Source organism: Salvelinus fontinalis, chromosome 38 (genome assembly GCF_029448725.1).
Source record: "Salvelinus fontinalis isolate EN_2023a chromosome 38, ASM2944872v1, whole genome shotgun sequence".
Lineage (NCBI taxonomy): Eukaryota > Metazoa > Chordata > Actinopteri > Salmoniformes > Salmonidae > Salvelinus > Salvelinus fontinalis.
In genome coordinates, this window is record NC_074702.1 from 34,564,221 (window position 1) to 34,582,139 (window position 17,919).

The following is a 17,919-nucleotide window of genomic DNA, read 5'->3' on the forward strand; positions in this document are numbered from 1 at the left end:
TTTAGGAAATGATAGATACACTAGTTCTTAATGCAATCGCCGTGTTAGAATTCTAAAAATAACTTCATTACGACATGCAGTTTACGTTATGGCGAGAGCGTGCCCAAAATCTGGGCGCAAACTACTAGTTCACATGTTCGACAGATATATGAAATAGCATCATAAAATGGGTCCTACTTTTGATGATCTTCCATCAGAATGTTGTACAAGGGGTCCTTTGTCCAGAACAATTGTTGTTTGGATTTAGAATGTCCTCTTCTCCAGTCAATTAACACGGAAAGCTAGCAAAGTGGCGCGAAGCTCTCCTTCCTGAACATACGCAGACAAAGCAACACGCCTAACGTCCCGAAAAAAATTCAATAATCTAATAAAACTATATTTTAAAAAACATACTTTACGATGATATTGTCACATGTATCAAATAAAATCAAAGCCGGAGATAATAGTCGTCTATAACGACAGCTTTACAGAAGGCAATACCAGGTCACTTCTCGCGCGTTCCAGAAAACAGGAAATTGGGGTCACGTCATGCCAAGAGCTTTTATTCGACCTCAGATCATGTTATACACTCCATTTCTTCTCTCACTGCCTGTTGACATCTAGTGGAAGGCACTTGAAGTGCATGTATACTAATAAATATCAAGCACATTTATAGGCAGGCCCTAAAACAGAGCATCGATTTCAGATTTTCCACTTCCTGTCAGGAAGTTTGCTGCAAAATGTCTTCTGTTTTACTCACAGATATAATTCAAACGGTTTTAGAAACTAGAGTGTTTTCTATCCAATAGTAATAATAATATTCATATTGTACGAGCAAGAATAGAGTACGAGGCCATTTAAATTGGGCACGATTTTCCCCCAAAGTGTAAATAGCGCCCTCTATCCTCAACAGGTTTTAAACTCTTAATTTAACTCCTCTAGCTGAGTCAGAGGCCCACGGTTGCTGAGCTTCAGGCCAGAAAGATCTTGCGCTTCCACGAGTATGTGGAGGTCACCACAGCCAATGATTACGATCGGCGAGCGGACAAGCCCTGGACCAAGCTAACACCCGCCGACAAGGTACAATCAGCTGTCACTCATAGCTCCCTAAATCACGGCTTGTAATGCACTTATTTATTGACACCAGTATATCTTATTGCCCAGTAAAGGAAGTATATATTTCTGTCTTTACTTTAGTATTTAGATGCTGTTTATGCGAGTCTTCACTATATTAACTTTCCCTCCTTCGTCCAGGCTGCCATTCGGAAGGAGCTCAATGACTTTAAGAGCTCTGAAATGGAGGTTCATGAAGACAGTAGGATCTATACAAGGTACTTCCTCAGCTTATGGATAACATGAAGTTATATACACCATTCCATAATATAGATCTTGAATTAACATACCAAGACATTTGTTTCGGTCCCTTACAGCCTTGGAAAATACCTTTTTGAAATGTTGAGTTGTTGTGATTGATCAAATTATCATTGATGTCCCTTTCTTTAGGTTCCACCGGCCTTAGCATCCACCCTATACTGGAAAGCACTTTCTTAACCAGTGGCTGGCAGAGTCTCTGGAGAGGAGTCGTAGGGTCTTGGTGCTCCCTAAACAGACTGCCTTTTTTATGTTGCTGAATGTACTGTACAGATTATCAAGGAAGGCCCTGGAATTGACTGAACTGAAAACGGGGACTGAGGACCAGATGCAGTATTTCTCCTGGACAGTAGGGGGGACCAAGTGCCAACAAAGTGGAGAGCTGGCAGATGGGCTTGACCGAGGGGGTTGACTGTGAGCCACTCTGCCGATGTGTGTTATCCCTCAGGGACTTGGTTCCCCTGACAAAGACCTTTTGCCGCCTCTTTCGATGTTGCCTTTTTTCTGCTTTTACTCTGTATTGCACAGTTAACCCATGTTGCAGAGATGTAAATCTAATAATATTACAGTAATAATAATTACGGCTACAATAATAAACACAGTAATAATACATGTTAGAGAGGAAGCTGCAGAAAGAGGATGAGGAAGTCGACTGTGGGATTTGCCGTTCCCAAGACTGGAAAAGCTCTGGGATAATTGTGTATAGATTTCTGTGATTTGTTAGACTGAAACTTTGGAGAGTTCTAATAATGACAACTGTAATGCATAATATTTTGATCACAACAGAAATTACTGCTTTTATTTGAACCTGTTTTGTAGTGTGCATTTTTACATTTTAGTCATTTAGCAGACGCTCTTATCCAGAGCGACTTACAGGAGCAATTAGGGTTAAGTGCCTTGCTCAAGGGCACATCGGCAGATTTTTCCCGCCTAGTCGGCTTGGGGATTCGAACCAGCAAACTTTTGGTTACTGGCCCAATGTTCTTAACCGCTAGCCTGCCCTGCCTGTATTTGTATTTGGCTGTAACGTGGGGTGAGCATTTGAGCTTATACTAGTCATAGGAAAGAACACAATGAGGAGGTAGTTGGTGTGCTATTCTTTTTATTTGTTTCGTTCTTTTTTTGCCAGACACTGAGCCCTATGCTAACAGTAGAATGCTGGTTTTTCATGTCGCAGCTTTCTTCAATTCGCTGCATGAGCCAACACACAGTGCAATTATTGAATCAATACATAATTCTTTTTTTTTAATTTATGCTTTTTTATTAGAATTTTTTGTACTTCTCTACATAGGTCAAACCATGCAATGCTGCAAATAATAGCTGTTTTAAAATGCTAAGATCATGATGATGGCATCTTAAATAAAACAAGTTAAAATGTTACAAATCTTTAGAATGTATCAAAGTGCAGTTAGTGTAGATCAGGATTTGATTAATCAAACATGAAAGAACAATTTAGTGCATTTTACGGTTGACAGGGAATAATTTCGTCAGGAAAATACATTTTTATCTGGAGAAATGTATCATGCATTGTCTTCTGGTCAGTAGATTACAGGGTCCTTTGCTGTACAGATGCATTTAGGTTACTGTTGTGTAAATCTTTTTCTTCCTTATTATTTGAAAATAAATGTTAAATATAATAAAGTATTATATGTTGCTATTTTTCTAAGCACAAAATATTACTATATGATTAAACACTACAACAATGGGAATCTTTAAGTGTACCTGTTCAGTTTTACTTTGTTTTTTTATGAAATGTAGAATTTTAGTAACTGACTCTAATTAAAAACCTTAATCACTCTTTGTGTCTTGTTGTTGGACTTATGCCGCGTTCACGTGCTAAACAATGCATTATTTCAGGTCCATTCCCGTCTCCACGCTCTACGGATAATAATTTCAGTCGTATACGCCAGCTACACATCTGGTTTAAATGTTATTGTTGTTCAATAAGCATACAATATGTGGACAATTTTACAGCTTTTCTACATCGTCCAAATGTATTTCTCCGGGATGGATTACATCTGAATAGGTATGGTACAAGCATTCTCTCCTAAAACCTGGCTCTCACTATCGCCTCATACAGGGCATGTGAGAACTGACAATATATAGCCATGGGGGTTGATACTCGGAATTGGTCGATTTCCCCATCAGCCTATACTGACTGCTCCCCCCATAGCTTTAAATAGCTCTACAGTTGCTGCTAACAGGGATGAAACTTTTGATGGACTTTATGTTATTGTTACACTACTGTCAAGGTACCGTGTTGCCATTTCCTCGCACAGGCAGAGGGGTATTGTTAAAAGTAAGCTCATCTCCATCCAACTCAGGCCTGTCAGTAGTTACATAAGGAAGCGTTACTCATCTAATATTACCTTGAATGCTCCTTCTGATATGAGCTCTCGAAATAGTGGCCTAGGAATTATTCATTTGAATGCTAGAAGCTTGATCCAAAAGTGAGATTTGATTGAAATACTGATCTCACAATCACATGCTGACATAATGATTATATCTGAATCCTGGCTCTGTGTGTCTGTTCCAGGCTCAGATGTTCTGTTAGCTGGGTATAATGTCTACAGAGCAGACAGAGTGGATAGAGGAGGAGGTATTGCCATATGTGTTAAATGCAACCTAGATGTCACTGTGTCCATTTCAACTTCTGTTCCAAAATAGTATGAATGCTTAGTTCTAAATGTGGTCCTTGGTCATAATGCACTATTAACGCTAGCGGGAGTTTATCGCCCACCCTCAGCTCCGGTATCTGCACTAAGCAAATTGTTTGAGTTAATGTCTAATTATACAACCTCTGAATTATTGATTATCAGAGATCTCAATCTGGACTGGCTGATGCCAGCATCGTTTAAATTAAAAGATATTTGTAACAAACTAAATCTTACTCAACTAATAACTATACCTACCCGTCCTAATCCAAAAGACCCCCAAAAATCTACATTAATAGGCCTTATCTTAAAAAATACACCTCACAAAAATATAGCTAGTGGGTTATTTGCTAATGACATCAGTGACCACTGCCCTATTGCATGTATCAGAGATACTAGGCTGAAAAACCCTGACCCACGTATAATTCTAAAGAGAAATTATAAACACTTTTCAGAGCAAGCCTTTATTCATGACCTTTATTATTCAGAGCTTTTATCCGTAAACTGCATAATGGACCCAGTTTTAGCGTTCTCTTTCTTTTCGTAAATATTTACCTTCATGGCTGATAAACACGCCCCGTTAATGAGACTTAGGGTAAAAAATCAAACTAATCCTTGGTTCTCCTGTGATTTGAAAATCATTTTTCTGCAAAAGAATCAAGCATAGGCCTTGGCGAGGAAAACTGGCGAAACAGCTAATTGGCTGCTTTTTAGGCAATTGAGAAATAAATGGACCGGAGGAATAAAAAAGGCAAAATCTAGGTATTTTCTTGATGCTATCTTGATGCTATGACAGAGTCTGCTGGTGATCCCGCTAAATTCTGGAAAACTGTCAACTCACTTAAACGAGGAAACTCCTTGACTTCCCTGCCGAAGCAAATTACATCGGAATCTGGGATCATCAGTGACCGAACTGAAATTTGTGATGTTTTTAATAAGCATTTTATTTCTGCTGGTTTTCTTTTTGAAAGAAAAAATGGCCAACATGATCCTGACCGGTCTATTGTTTCAGTCCCTCGGCCTTTAGCTGATGTGGAAAACAGTAAGCCGGTTTTTAATTTTCAAAAAGTCACAGAAGATGAGGTCTTATCTGCACTATCTGCTATAGATTCTAATAAATCATTAGGCGCTGACAATCTGGATCCATATTTACTCAAGTGTGCGGCACCTATTATTGCTAGTATAGTGACGCATATTATTAATCAAACGTTTGTCATAGGAAAGATTCCTAAATCTTGGAAAACAGCTTTTGTTTTACCACTCCTCAAGGGAGGGGATGGTAGTGAATTGGATAATTATCGTCCCATCTCTAAGCTCTCCTGTTTGGCTAAAATTCTAGAGTCACTGGTGAATAGGCAACTGCAATCTTTTTTAACTGTTAACAATACTCTTTCTAGTAATCAATATGGCTTTAGACCTAAACACAGTACTATTACGGCCACTGTATGTGTTGTAAATGATATTACTAATGCCCTAGATAATAGAAAGTACTGTGCCGCCTTGTTCATAGATTTATCTAAAGCTTTTGACACTGTAGACCATGCGATACTTTTGGGTAAGCTGTCGTCAATAGGACTGGGACTGGATGCCTGTTGTTGGTTTCATGACTATCTAAAGGATAGAAGTCAGGCTGTTAGAGTCGACGGCATCCAGTCAGAGCCATTGGAGTTGGTTAAAGGGGTCCCACAAGGTTCTATACTTGGTCCATTACGGTTCACTCTACATAAACAATATCGGTGATGAGAAAAGAAAGTGTCAAAATCATTTATATGCTGATGACACTGTCATGTACTCTATCGCTTCAACGGCTGACCAAGCATTATCACTATTGGAGACATATTTTAAGATATTACAAGGGTATTTTATACAGCTGAAACTTGTTTTAAATGCAAAGAAAACACATTTTATGATTTTTAATAGGTTCAAAAAGTTGGTTGAAAATACACTTTCACTTACGAGCTTAGATGGTTCTCGAATTAATCAGGTCTCTGCATATAAATACTTAGGGATATGGTTGGATGATAAACTGTCTTTTAAAATGCATATTGACTAACTTTGTAAACGGCTAAAAATCAAACTAGGCTTCCTCTATAGAAACAGGACATGCTTGTCCTCTACAAATAGAAGACAAATTGTGCAAGCTACTTTTATGTCTGTTATAGATGATGGGGATATTATTTGCATGCATGCTACGGCATCAACACTTAAATCGCTGGATGCTACTTATCTTTGCTCACTTAGGTTTATTACGGGTGCTAGCTACAGAACTCACCACTGTGTTTTATATCAAAACGTGGGTTGGACTTCACTGTCCGTGAGACGAGAACAACATGCTCTCGTGTTTGTCTATAAAGCACTTCTGAATAAACTACCTTCTTATTTATCATCACTCATCAATATTAGAATTAGAATTCCTTAAACCAGGTCTCAAGCATGGATTACACTTGAGGCCCATGCGATTTCCACCGAGTTGGGTATGGCTGCCTTTTCCTGTTACGCTCCTTGCCTATGGAATAGCCTGCAGACTAAACTTAAACTTGAGACTCTTGTCCCCCTTACTCATTTTAAATATTTATTGGAGCATTTTTTTTTTGTATTGCTTGTAAGTGTTTTGGGTAATGCAAGTTCTTGTGCTGTTAGTAGAATAACCTATGTGTAAATGAAATCTGTTGCTGTATTTAAAAAAAAAAAAATGTATTATCTGTGATCGTTTTGTTTGTCTTGTTTAGTTTTTTAATCATTGTACCTAAACTGTATGTGTAAACATGTATATGCAGGGCCCAGCTGTAAAAGAGACCTTGGTCTCAGTCTGTGTTCCTTGTTGAAATAAAGGTATAATAATAGTCGGAACTAGGAAACTAAGAAAAGTAAGACTTGCTAACTGTTTGCAGTTACACGTGCCGCGTTCAAACAATTAGCAAGTCTAACATCTTCGAGTTTCCTACTTCCGACTAGCACTTGAATGCGGCATTAATAGCTCACTTGTGAATAAATATGTGCGTGCTGTACTGTAAAGTGATGGTTCACTCCAGAATGAATTGCCTAATTTAGATAGAGTCCACGTCCCACGTCCCACCTCCCGCCTTCAATTGTGATGATCCAGCTATATCCTATAATTCCAAATGAAATGGGAAAGATGATACTTCATCATTCAAGATGGTGCATCTCTCACTCATCTGGGATTCAGGCATATAGCTGAATCACAAGAACCTACAAGTGGATCTAGACTAGTTAATATGAAAAAAGATAAAATAATTTCTGGTTAACAAGTACTTTACTGTAATAGATTTCCCTAAAAAGTGTTTTTAAAAAAATGCTTTTTCGAAAAACAATATTTCTCAAGCAAGAATTTTGATAGGACAAATCATGTTTCCATCCAGTTTTTATGCGAATAAGTCATTGCGACAGCTGTGATCGAAACAGGAAGTTTTGGCACAATTTTGTAAATGCTGCCATTTGTTCGTAAATATTGCGGGTCTTATTCTTGTGGCATGATGCTTGACTGCTGTTTGACAAATTAAAATATTCTCTCTCTTATCCATAATAATCTCATCATGTAGACTAACCTACCTGCAAAGCCTACCCACACTCTATCTGAAAACCGTGCGCATGTGCCAAGACCAGAGTAGGCACATTTGCTATTTAACGCAACAGTTTTTGTGACAAAACTATCAGAGTTGGAAATGCGATGTAAACACATCAAACTTTTGATGAAAACGTAAGCAAAAGTACATTTTGCGTGCCCTACGTCATCGTGCACTGATTTATATCAGCAGCTTGGTGGAAACACACCACTGTTGGGAAAATGTGCATGTTTTCGTTATGTGTATTTTAGAATATTCACATGAAAATGTGTCTCCAATTGAATGGAAATCTAGCTATTGTCTGGGTAGGGAGGGGAAAACTAGCTGTTATTGGCAGAGGTTTGGAACTCTTTGTTTTTTGGTCTATTAACCAATTTACTGCATGGGGATGTCACCATCGAAAGCTGAAACTCCCAGCCATGCAAAGCTGCTGATTAGAAGGTCCTGTGTAGATTGCTTTTTCAACCAGCAACTATCAGGAAATGACACTGAACACAATTTTTCACTCTTAGTGTTCGTTGCATCAGCTGATACAATTTTGACTAGCTGGGCCTTTAAATTCCCACACCAGTAAAAATCCACTTTTTTGACATGAAAGACGATAGCCAGAGTTTACCCATGATGTAAGTCAATGTTATCGTTTTAGTCAAAGTATGATATATTTGGAATCAGATTTTCCCTGAGTCTTCTGTGTCTTCCTATAAGATGACATGCAAATTATTTTTGTTTCAGGGCTGGGTTTTATGCCGTGTTCACAAGTTAAGATAATCAGAATCTTTTTTTTGCAATTTCTTTTGAACACGGCATGTGATTAACTACAACCAGTTAGCAAGTCAGAAATTTCAGAGTCTCCTAGTTCGTCAAAGTAATGAGCGTTTCACCGAGGCCTGTACTCTGGAGCAGGATCGATTTGGAGGTGGAGGGTCCGTCATGGTCTGGGGCGGTGTTTCACAGCATCATCGGACCGAGCTTGTTGTCATTGCATGCAATCCCAACACTGTGCGTTACAGGGAAGACATCCTCCTCCCTCATGTGGTACCCTTCCTGCAGGCTCACCCTGACATGGCCCTCCAGCATGACAATGCCACCAGCAATACCGCTCGTTCTGTGCGTGATTTCCTGCAAGACAGGAATGTCAGTGTTCTGCCATGGCCAGCGAAGAGCCCGAATCTCAATCCCACTGAGCACGTCTGGGACCTGTTGGATTGGAGTGTGAGGGCTAGGGCCATTGCCCCCAGAAATGTCCGGGAATTTGCAGGTGCCTTGGTGGAAGAGTGGGGTAACATCTCACAGCAAGAACTGGCAAATCTGGTGCAGTCCACGAGGAGGAGTTCCACTGCAGTACTTACTGCAGCTGGTGGCCACACCAGATACTGACTGTTATTTTTGATTTTGACCCCCCCCCCCCCCCCCCCTGCCCTTTGTTCAAGGACACATTATTCCATTTCTGTTAGTTACATTTCTGTGGAACTTATTCAGTTTATGTCTCAGTTGTTGAATCTTGTTATGTCATACAAATATTTACACATGTTAACTTTGCTGAAAATAAACGCAGTTGACGGTGAGAGGATGTTTCTTTTTTTGCTGAGTTTATATGTCTAAGACATAAACACTAAGAAAGCTCGGGAAATATATAAAGTACCAGTCAAACGTTTTAGAACACATACTCATTCAAGGGTTTTTCTTTATTTCTACTATTTTCTACATCAAAACTATGAAATAACACATGTGGAATCATGTAGTAACCAAAAGAAACTGTTAAACAAAATATATTTTATATTTGAGATTCTTCAAATAGCCACCTTTTGCCTTGACAGCTTTGCACACTCTTGGCATTCTCTCAACCTGCTTCACCTGGAAGGCTTTTCCACCAGTCTTGAAGGAGTTCCCACATATGCTGAGCACTTGTTGGCTGATTTTCCTTCAAATGCAGTCCGACTCATCCCAAACCATTTCAATTTGGTTGAGGTTGAGTGATTGTAGAGGCCAGGTCATCTGATGCAGCACTCCATCACTCTCCTTCGAGGTAAAATAGCCCTTACACAGCCTGTAGGTGTGTTGGGTCATTGTCCTGTTGAATAATAAATGATAGTCCCAACTACGCCCAAACCAGATGGGATGGCGTTTAGCTGCAGAATGCTGTGGTAGCCATTCTGGTTAAGTGTGCCTTGAATTCTAAATAAATCACAGTGTCACCAGCAAAGCACCCCCACACCATAACACCACCTCCTCCAAGCCTTACGGTGGGAAATACACATGCGGAGATCATCCGTTCACCAACACCGCGTCTCACAAAGACACGGCGGTTGAAACCAAAAATCTTCAATTTGGACTTCAGACCAAATTACAAATTTCCAACGGTCTAATGTCCATTGCTCGTGTTTCTTGGCCCAAGCAAGTCTCTTCTTCTTATTGGTGTCCTTTAGTAGTGGTTTCTTTGCGGCAATTCGACCACGAAGGCCTGATTCACACAGTCTCCTCTGAACAGCTGATGTTGAGATGTGTCTGTTGCTTCAACTCTGTGAAGTATTTATTTGGGCTGCAATTTCTGAGGCTGGTAACTCTAAATAACTTGTTCACTGCAGCAGAGGTAACTCTGGGTCTTCCTTTCCTGTGGCGGACCTTGTGAGAGCCAGTTTCATCATAGCGCTTGATGGTTTTTGCGACTGTACTTGAAGAAACTTTCAAAGTTCTTGACATTTTCCGGATTGACTGACCTTCATGTCTTAAAGTAATGATGGACTGTCGTTTCTCTTTGCTTATTTGAGCTGTTCTTGCCATAATATGGACTTAGTATTTTACCAAATAGGGCTATCTTCTGTATTAAACCCCACCTTATCACAACACAACTGATTGGCTCAAACGCATTAACCTGTCTAGGACTGGGGAACCCCTCGCCAACAGCCAATAAAATTGCAGGGCGCCAAATACAAATCAACAGAAATCTCATAAATGAAATTTCTCAAACATACAAGTATTAGGCACCATTTTAAAGATAAAATTCTCGTTAATCCAGCCACAGTGTCTGATTTCAAAAATGCTTTACAGCGAAAGCTCCACAAACGATTATGTTAGGTCACCACCAAGTCACAGATAAACCCAGCCATTTTTCCCACCAAAGAGAGGAGTCACAAAAAGCACAAATAGAGATAAAATGAATCACTAACCTTTGATGATCTTCATCAGATGACACTCATAGGACTTCATGTTACACAATACATGAATGTTTTGTTCTGTAAAATTCATATTTATATCCAAAAATCTTATTTTACATTTGCGTGTTAGATTCAGTAGTTCCAAAACATGCAGTGATATTTCAGAGAGCCACATGAATTCACAGAAATACTCATAATAAATGTTGATGAAAATACAGCTATTATACATGAAACTTTAGATACAGTTCTCCTTGTCAGATTTCAAAAAAACTTTACGGAAAAAGCATAATCTGAGAATGGCGCTCAGAGCCCAAACCAGCCAGAGAAATCTCTGCCATGTTGGGTAATCAACATTATTCATAAATAGCATTAGAAATATTAACTTCGGATGAAACATTCAAAAAGTTATATTACAGGTCGAAGAAACTTGTCAAACTAAGTATAGAATCAATCTTTAGGATGTTTTTATCATAAAAGTTCCATAATGTTCCAACCGGAGAATTCCATTGTCTGTAGAAATCCACTGGAACGAGAGCAACCTCTCAAGTGAAAGCGCGTGACTGAGAACGAGGCTGTAGGCAGACCCCTTAGTAAAACAGCTCCCATCCGGCCCCCCTTCACATGAGAAGCCTTAGGAAGTGAAAAATAACCCATATCCCACTGTCTATTCGATAGGGGTGAGTTCAAAAACTACAAACCTCGGATTTCCCACTTCCTGTTTGGATTTTTTCTCAGGTTTTTGCCTGCCATATGAGTTCTGTTATACTCACAGAAATCATTCAAACAGTTTTAGAAACTTCAGAGTGTTTTCTATCCAACACTAATAATAATATGCATATATTAGCATCTGGGACTGAGTAGGAGGCAGTTCACTCTGGGCATGCTATTAATCCAAAAGTGAAAATGCTGCCCCCTATCCCAAACAACTTTTAAGAAGGAAATAAATTTACAAATGATCTTTTAAGAAGGCACACCTGTTTATTTAAATGCATTCCAGGTGACTACTTCATGAAGCTGGTTGAGAGAATGCCAAGAGTGTGCAAAGCTATCATCAAGGCAAAAGGTGGCTATTGAAGAACCTCAAATATAAAATATATTTTGATTTGTTTAACACTTTTTTGGTTACTACATGATTCCATGTGTTATTTCATAGTTGTGATGTCTTCACTATTATTCTACAATGTAGAGAATAGTACAAATAAAGAAAAACCCTTAAGTAGGTGTTCTAAAACTTTTGACTGGTAGTGTATATTTTTGTATATCAACATTACATGACAAATGTAGATTAGTGTTATTTTTTTTATTCATAAAAACGAGTCTATGAAATGTATATGCTTACGTTTCACATGAAATGTGGGCTATTAGTTGTGTTTTCTTATGACACAAGTGGCATCTATTTCAGCACCAGTGAACTGGACAGCTCCCCCAACAGAATCAGGTGAAAAACCGAACATGCCCCCAACGACGCTCTTTGCTGTCACTCTTACAGGTTCACTCTAAGTGCTTGTTTGGGAAACATTTAAAAAGTTGCATCGTAAATAACGATATCATTTCTTACGACAATCGTAATGCTTATAGTGGCAATCAGCAGTAGAAACAATAACAAATCAATCACATTTATTTATAAACCCCTTTTTACATCAGCAGATATCACAAATTGCAATACAGAAACCCAGCCTAAAACCCCAAACAGCAAGCAATGCAGATGTAGATGCACGGTGGCTAGGAAAAACTCACTAGAAATGCAGGAACCTTGGAAGAAACCTAGAGAGGAACCAGGCTCTGAGTGGTGGCCAATCCTCTGGCTGTGCCTGGCGGAGATTATAAGAGTACATGGCCATTAAGGCCAGATTGTTCTTCAAGATGTTAAAACATTCATAGATCAACAGCAGGGTCAAATAATAATCACAGTGATTGTAGAGGGGGCAACAGGTCAGTACCTCAGGAGTAAATGTCAGTTGGCTTTTCATAGTCAAGCATTCAGAGGTCGAGACAGCACGTGTGAGAGAGAGGGAGAGAGAGAGAGCGAGGTAGCAGGTCTTGTGAACAGGTCAGGGTTCCCTAGCCACAGGCAGAACAGTTGAAACTGGAGCAGCAGCACGACCAGGTGGAATGGGGACAGCCAGGAGTCATCAGGCCAGGTTGTCCTGAGGCATGGTCCTAAAGCTCAGGTCCTCCGGGAGGGGAGGGAGAGAGGGATAGAGAGAGAATTAGAGGGAGCATACTTAAATTCTCGCAGGACACCAGATAAGACAGGACAATTACACCAGATATAACAGACTGACCCTAGCCCACCGACACATAGACTATTGCAGCATAGATACTGGAGGCTGAGACGGGGGGGGGTGAGTTGGGGGACACTGTGGCCCCGTCCAACGATATCGCCGGACTGGGCCAACTAGGCAGGATAAAACGCTACCAACTTTGCCAAAGCACAACTTCCACACCACTAGAGGGATATCAACAGACCACCAACTTACTAGCCTGAGACACGGCTGAGTATAGCCCACGAAGATGTCCTCTACCTCACGAGCCCAAGTGAGCGCAAAACCGTCCAGGAAGATCAAGTCAGTGACTCAACCCACTCAAGTGATGCACCCCTCCTAGGGACGGCATGGAAGAGCACTAGTAAGCCAGTGACTTTGTCCCCACAATAGGGTTAGAGGCAGAGAATCCCAGTGGAGAGAGGGGGACCGGCCAGGCAGAGACAGCAAGGGCGGTTCGTTGCTCCAGAGCCTTTCCGTTCACCTTCACACTCCTGGGCCAGACTACACTCAATCATATGACCTACTGAAGAGATAAGTCTTCAGTAAAGACTTAAAGGTTGAGACCGAGTCTGCGTCTCTCACATGGGTAGGCAGACCGTTCCATAAAAATGGAGATCTATAGGAGAAAGCCCTGCCTCCCGCTGTTTGCTTAGAAATTCTAGGGACAATTAGGAGGCCTGCGTCTTGTGACCGTAGCGTACGTATAGGTATGTACGGCAGGACCAACTCGGAAAGATAGGTAGGAGCAAGCCCATGTAACGCTTTATAGGTTAACAGTAAAACCTTGAAATCAGCCCTTGCCTTAACAGGAAGCCAGCGTAGGGAAGCTAGCACTGGAGTAATATGATCAAATTTCTTGGTTCTAGTCAGGATTCTAGCAGCCGTATTTAGCACTAACTGAAGTTTATTTAGTGCTTTATCCGGGTAGCCGGAAAGTAGAGCATTGCAGTAGTCTAACCTAGAAGTAACAAATGCATGGATTAATTTTTCTGCATCATTTTTGGACAAACTGCTGTTCCAGTTTCAACTGCTCTGCCTGCGGTTACGGAACCCCTACCTGTCCCAGACCTGCTGTTTTCAACTCTTAATGATCAGCTATGAAAAGCCAACTGACATTTATTCCTGATTATTATTTGACCATGCTTGTCATTTATGAACATTTTGAAAATCTTGGCTCTCTCTAATTTTCTCCTTCTCTCTTTCTTTCTCTCTCTCGGAGGACCTGAGCCCTAGGACCATACGTCAGGACTACCGGGCATGTTGACTCCTTGCTGTCCCCAGTCCACCTGGCCTTGTTGCTATTCCAGTTTCAACTGTTCTGCCTGCGGTTATGGAACCGCCACCTGTCCCAGACCTGCTGTTTTCAACTCTTAATGATCGGCTATGAAAAGCCAACTGAAAATTATTCATGATTATTATTTGACCATGCCTGTCACTTATGAACATTTTGAACATCTTGGCATAGTTCTGTTATAATCTCCACCCGGCACAGCCAGAAGAGGACTGGCCACCCCTCATAGCCTGGTTCCTCTCTAGGTTTCTTCCTAGGTTTTGGCCTTTCTAGGGAGTTTTTCCTAGCCACCGTGCTTCTACACCTGCATTGCTTGCTGTTTGGGGTTTTAGGCTGGGTTTCTGTACAGCACTTCGAGATATTAGCTGATGTACGAAGGGCTATATAAAATAAACTTGATTGATTGATTGAAAAGCGAAATTGGCAATGAGGTAGGCTAGGCTATGGTTTACAATATTTATTTGTCCAATTATGTAGGATTATGTATGCCGTTACAGGAGCACATAGTGGCTCGCTATAAAAGACGAATAAAAAGTAGCGTATGACTTTCCTCTGCATCTCTCTGCGCTGCGCTTTCACTGACAACCAGCAGCTGTTTTCTAGAATTCCACTCTTCCTGAATTGCCAGCTATTTTGCTATAGACACGCATCTGTGACACACATAGGGCTATATATTAGGCCTAAAGGCTTCAGATAAATTACTTCCCAACGACTTCTCAAGTTATGGTATTTTTGCAGTATTGTGGGGGAAATGTTTCATGGAAATATAGGCTACTTTGGCTGGACATGTAACGATTGTCGTCTTCTTTGGACAAGGAATAGGAAGGATCGGACCAATATGCAGCGTGGTAAGTGTCCATGTTAATTTATTAACTGAACACGAAAAGACAAAATAACAAAGTGAATGTAACAAACGAAAATCGAAACAGTCCTGCAAGGTGACACAACACAAAACAGGAAACAACTACCCACAAACACAGATGGGAACAGGCTACCTAAGTCTGGTTCTCAGAGACAACGATTGACAGCTGCCTCTGATTGGGAACCATACCAGGCCAAACACATAGGAAAACAACATAGAACATAGAATGCCCACCCCAACTCACGCCCTGACCAAACCAAAATAGAGACATAAAAAATGAACTAAGGTCAGGACGTGACAGTACCCCCCCCTCCCCGCCCACCCAAAGGTGCGGACTCCAGCAGCAAAACCTGTACCTATAGGGGAGGGTCTGGGTGGGCATTTCACCGCGGTGGCGGCTCTGGTGCGGGACGTAGACCCCACTCCACCTTAGTCTTGGCCCACTTAGGTGGCAGCGGGCTGGATGAGCACTTTAGCCCGGACCCTTCAGAGTGTAGGCACAGGTTGAACCGGGCTGTGGGGGAGCACTGGAGATCTGGTGCATACCACTCGCACCTCTCCCTTAGGCTCAATGCCCACATTCGCCCGGCACGGGCGGAGCGCAGGCATAGGGCGAACTGCACCCTCCCAGCGCCCCGGAGACACAGCATGCAGAGCCGGCGCAGGATCCAGTGACTTTTCTGTTTCTGGCCCAACGCTCTTAACCGCTAGGCTACCTGCCGAAATCCCAACCAATTGATTACATTAAAATGGTGAAAGACCTGTAATGGCAATGTATATCCATTATGAGTCCTTTATCCATCTCTATGACAATTTTGCTGAAATGCCACATGCGTCCACTTATATCAGTGCATTCGTAACAACCTGACCATTTGCGAAACTTCTATTTGATCGAATTAGCCTTAAGTAGCAAATTAGCAATAAAACATTTTGTTGATCAAATTCGACACTCTCTCATTAGCTAGGTATCCATCCAATTGGAGGCAGATTTTCATGCGATCTAAAATCTGCATAAAGGATAGATGGACATTTTCCCTCCAGTGGTGTGTCCTAAAGGACTTGGTGTGAATAAAAATGACATAGTGCACACAAAGAAATGTTTGCTTCAGTTTTCATGTACCGAATAAAAATCTAAAGTTCAATGTGTTTCCATTGCATTTTTCACTCTACAGATCACCAAAACTGTTAAATAGCAAACGTGCCTACTCTGGTCTTGGCGTGTGAGCTCTAGCCAATAACAGACACAGTGCTAGTAGGCTGTTGGGGGTAGGCTAGTCTACATGATGAGATTAATATGGATAAAAGCAATTCATATTTGTATTTGTCAAACAGCAGTTAAGCATCGATCATCATGTCAACAGAATAAGACCCTCGATAATTATTGGATAGGAGTATCAAGCTCATTACCTTTCCCTTTCACCACCATGTGAAGTTCATAATTTATTTAATCTGTAGCCTAAAAAATTGCTTGCTTTCCCGACAAGTCGTAGTGTGAGGACGACACATGTCTTTGCGTGACTCCAAGTTAACTTTGATTTTATTATATCAATATTTGCGCATAAATGTTTTCCCATTGGCAATTCTTGCATAATACATTTTACTGACACAAAAATATCCCACCATGTCGAATGAAAAAATGATCTGTTGACATTTTATATGAAATCACATTGTGATTTTTTGAAAACATGGTATGACTTTACTCGCATAAAAACTGTGGATCTAAACTTGGTTACTGACTTCCATACAAAAATTCCTCACTCTGTGGGCTTATTTTTGTGTACAGATTTGGGTATTTAAACTTCTCGCTTCGCCTCTTCCTCGTTGATTCTACTAGATGAAAAGCTTCTACTCTTAGGAAAATGGGATCTTTGGGGTTCTACAGTCGTGGCCAAAAGTTTTGAGAATGACACAAATATTAATTTTCACAAAACCTGCTGCCTCAGTGTCTTTAGATATTTTTGTCAGATGTTACTATGGAATACTGAAGTATAATTACAAGCATTTCATAAGTGTCAATGGCTTTTATTGACAATTACATGAAGTTGATGCAAAGAGTCAATATTTGCAGTGTTGCCCCTTCTTTTTCAAGACCTCTGCAATCCGCCCTGGCATCATGTCAATTAACTTCTGGGCCACATCCTGACTGATGGCAGCCCATTCTTGCATAATCAATGCTTGCTTGGAGTTTGTCAGAATTTGTGGGTTTTTGTTTGTCCACCTGCCTTTTGAGGATTGACCACAAGTTCTCAATGGGATTAAGGTCTGGGGAGTTTCTTGGACTTGGACCCGAGACACTAAGTTAACACTTTTGCCTTATGGCAAGGTGCTCCATCATGCTGGAAAAGGCATTGTTTGTCACCAAACTGTTCCTGGAAGATTGGGAGAAGTTGCTCTCTGAGGATGTGTTGGTACCATTCTTTATTCATGGCTGTGTTCTTAGGCAAAATTGTGAGTGAGCCCACTCCCTTGGCTGAGAAGCAACCCCACACAGGACTGATGGTAGCGCTCACCTTGTCTTCTCCGGACAAGATTTTTTCCGGATGCCCCAAACAATCGGAAAGGGGATTCATCAGAGAAAATGACTTTACCCCAGTCCTCAGCAGTCCAATCCCTGTACCGTTTGCAGAATATCACTGTCCCTGATGTTTTTCCTGGAGTCTTCGCCTCACTGTGCGTGCAGATGCACTCACACCTGCCTGCTGCCATTCCTGACCAAGCATTTTTGGGGGATTCAGTTAATTTGCATAGCAAAGAGG

General features: G+C 40.9%; 1 protein-coding gene across 5 annotated transcripts in view; it reads left to right on the top strand.

Annotated features, from left to right (window-relative positions):
- The window catches only part of LOC129837480 (phosphatase and actin regulator 4B-like), a 67,686-nt gene extending 64,539 nt beyond the window's left edge, over positions 1-3,147 (top strand). For all 5 annotated transcript variants that reach the window (XM_055903678.1, XM_055903675.1, XM_055903680.1 and 2 more), the window contains 3 exons: positions 922-1,059; positions 1,234-1,310; positions 1,483-3,147. In XM_055903678.1, coding sequence (XP_055759653.1) covers positions 922-1,059; positions 1,234-1,310; positions 1,483-1,498 — 231 coding nt within the window. In that variant the 3' untranslated portion in view covers positions 1,499-3,147. The remainder of the gene's footprint in view (positions 1-921; positions 1,060-1,233; positions 1,311-1,482) is intronic.
- The last annotated feature ends 14,772 nt before the right edge of the window (positions 3,148-17,919 follow it).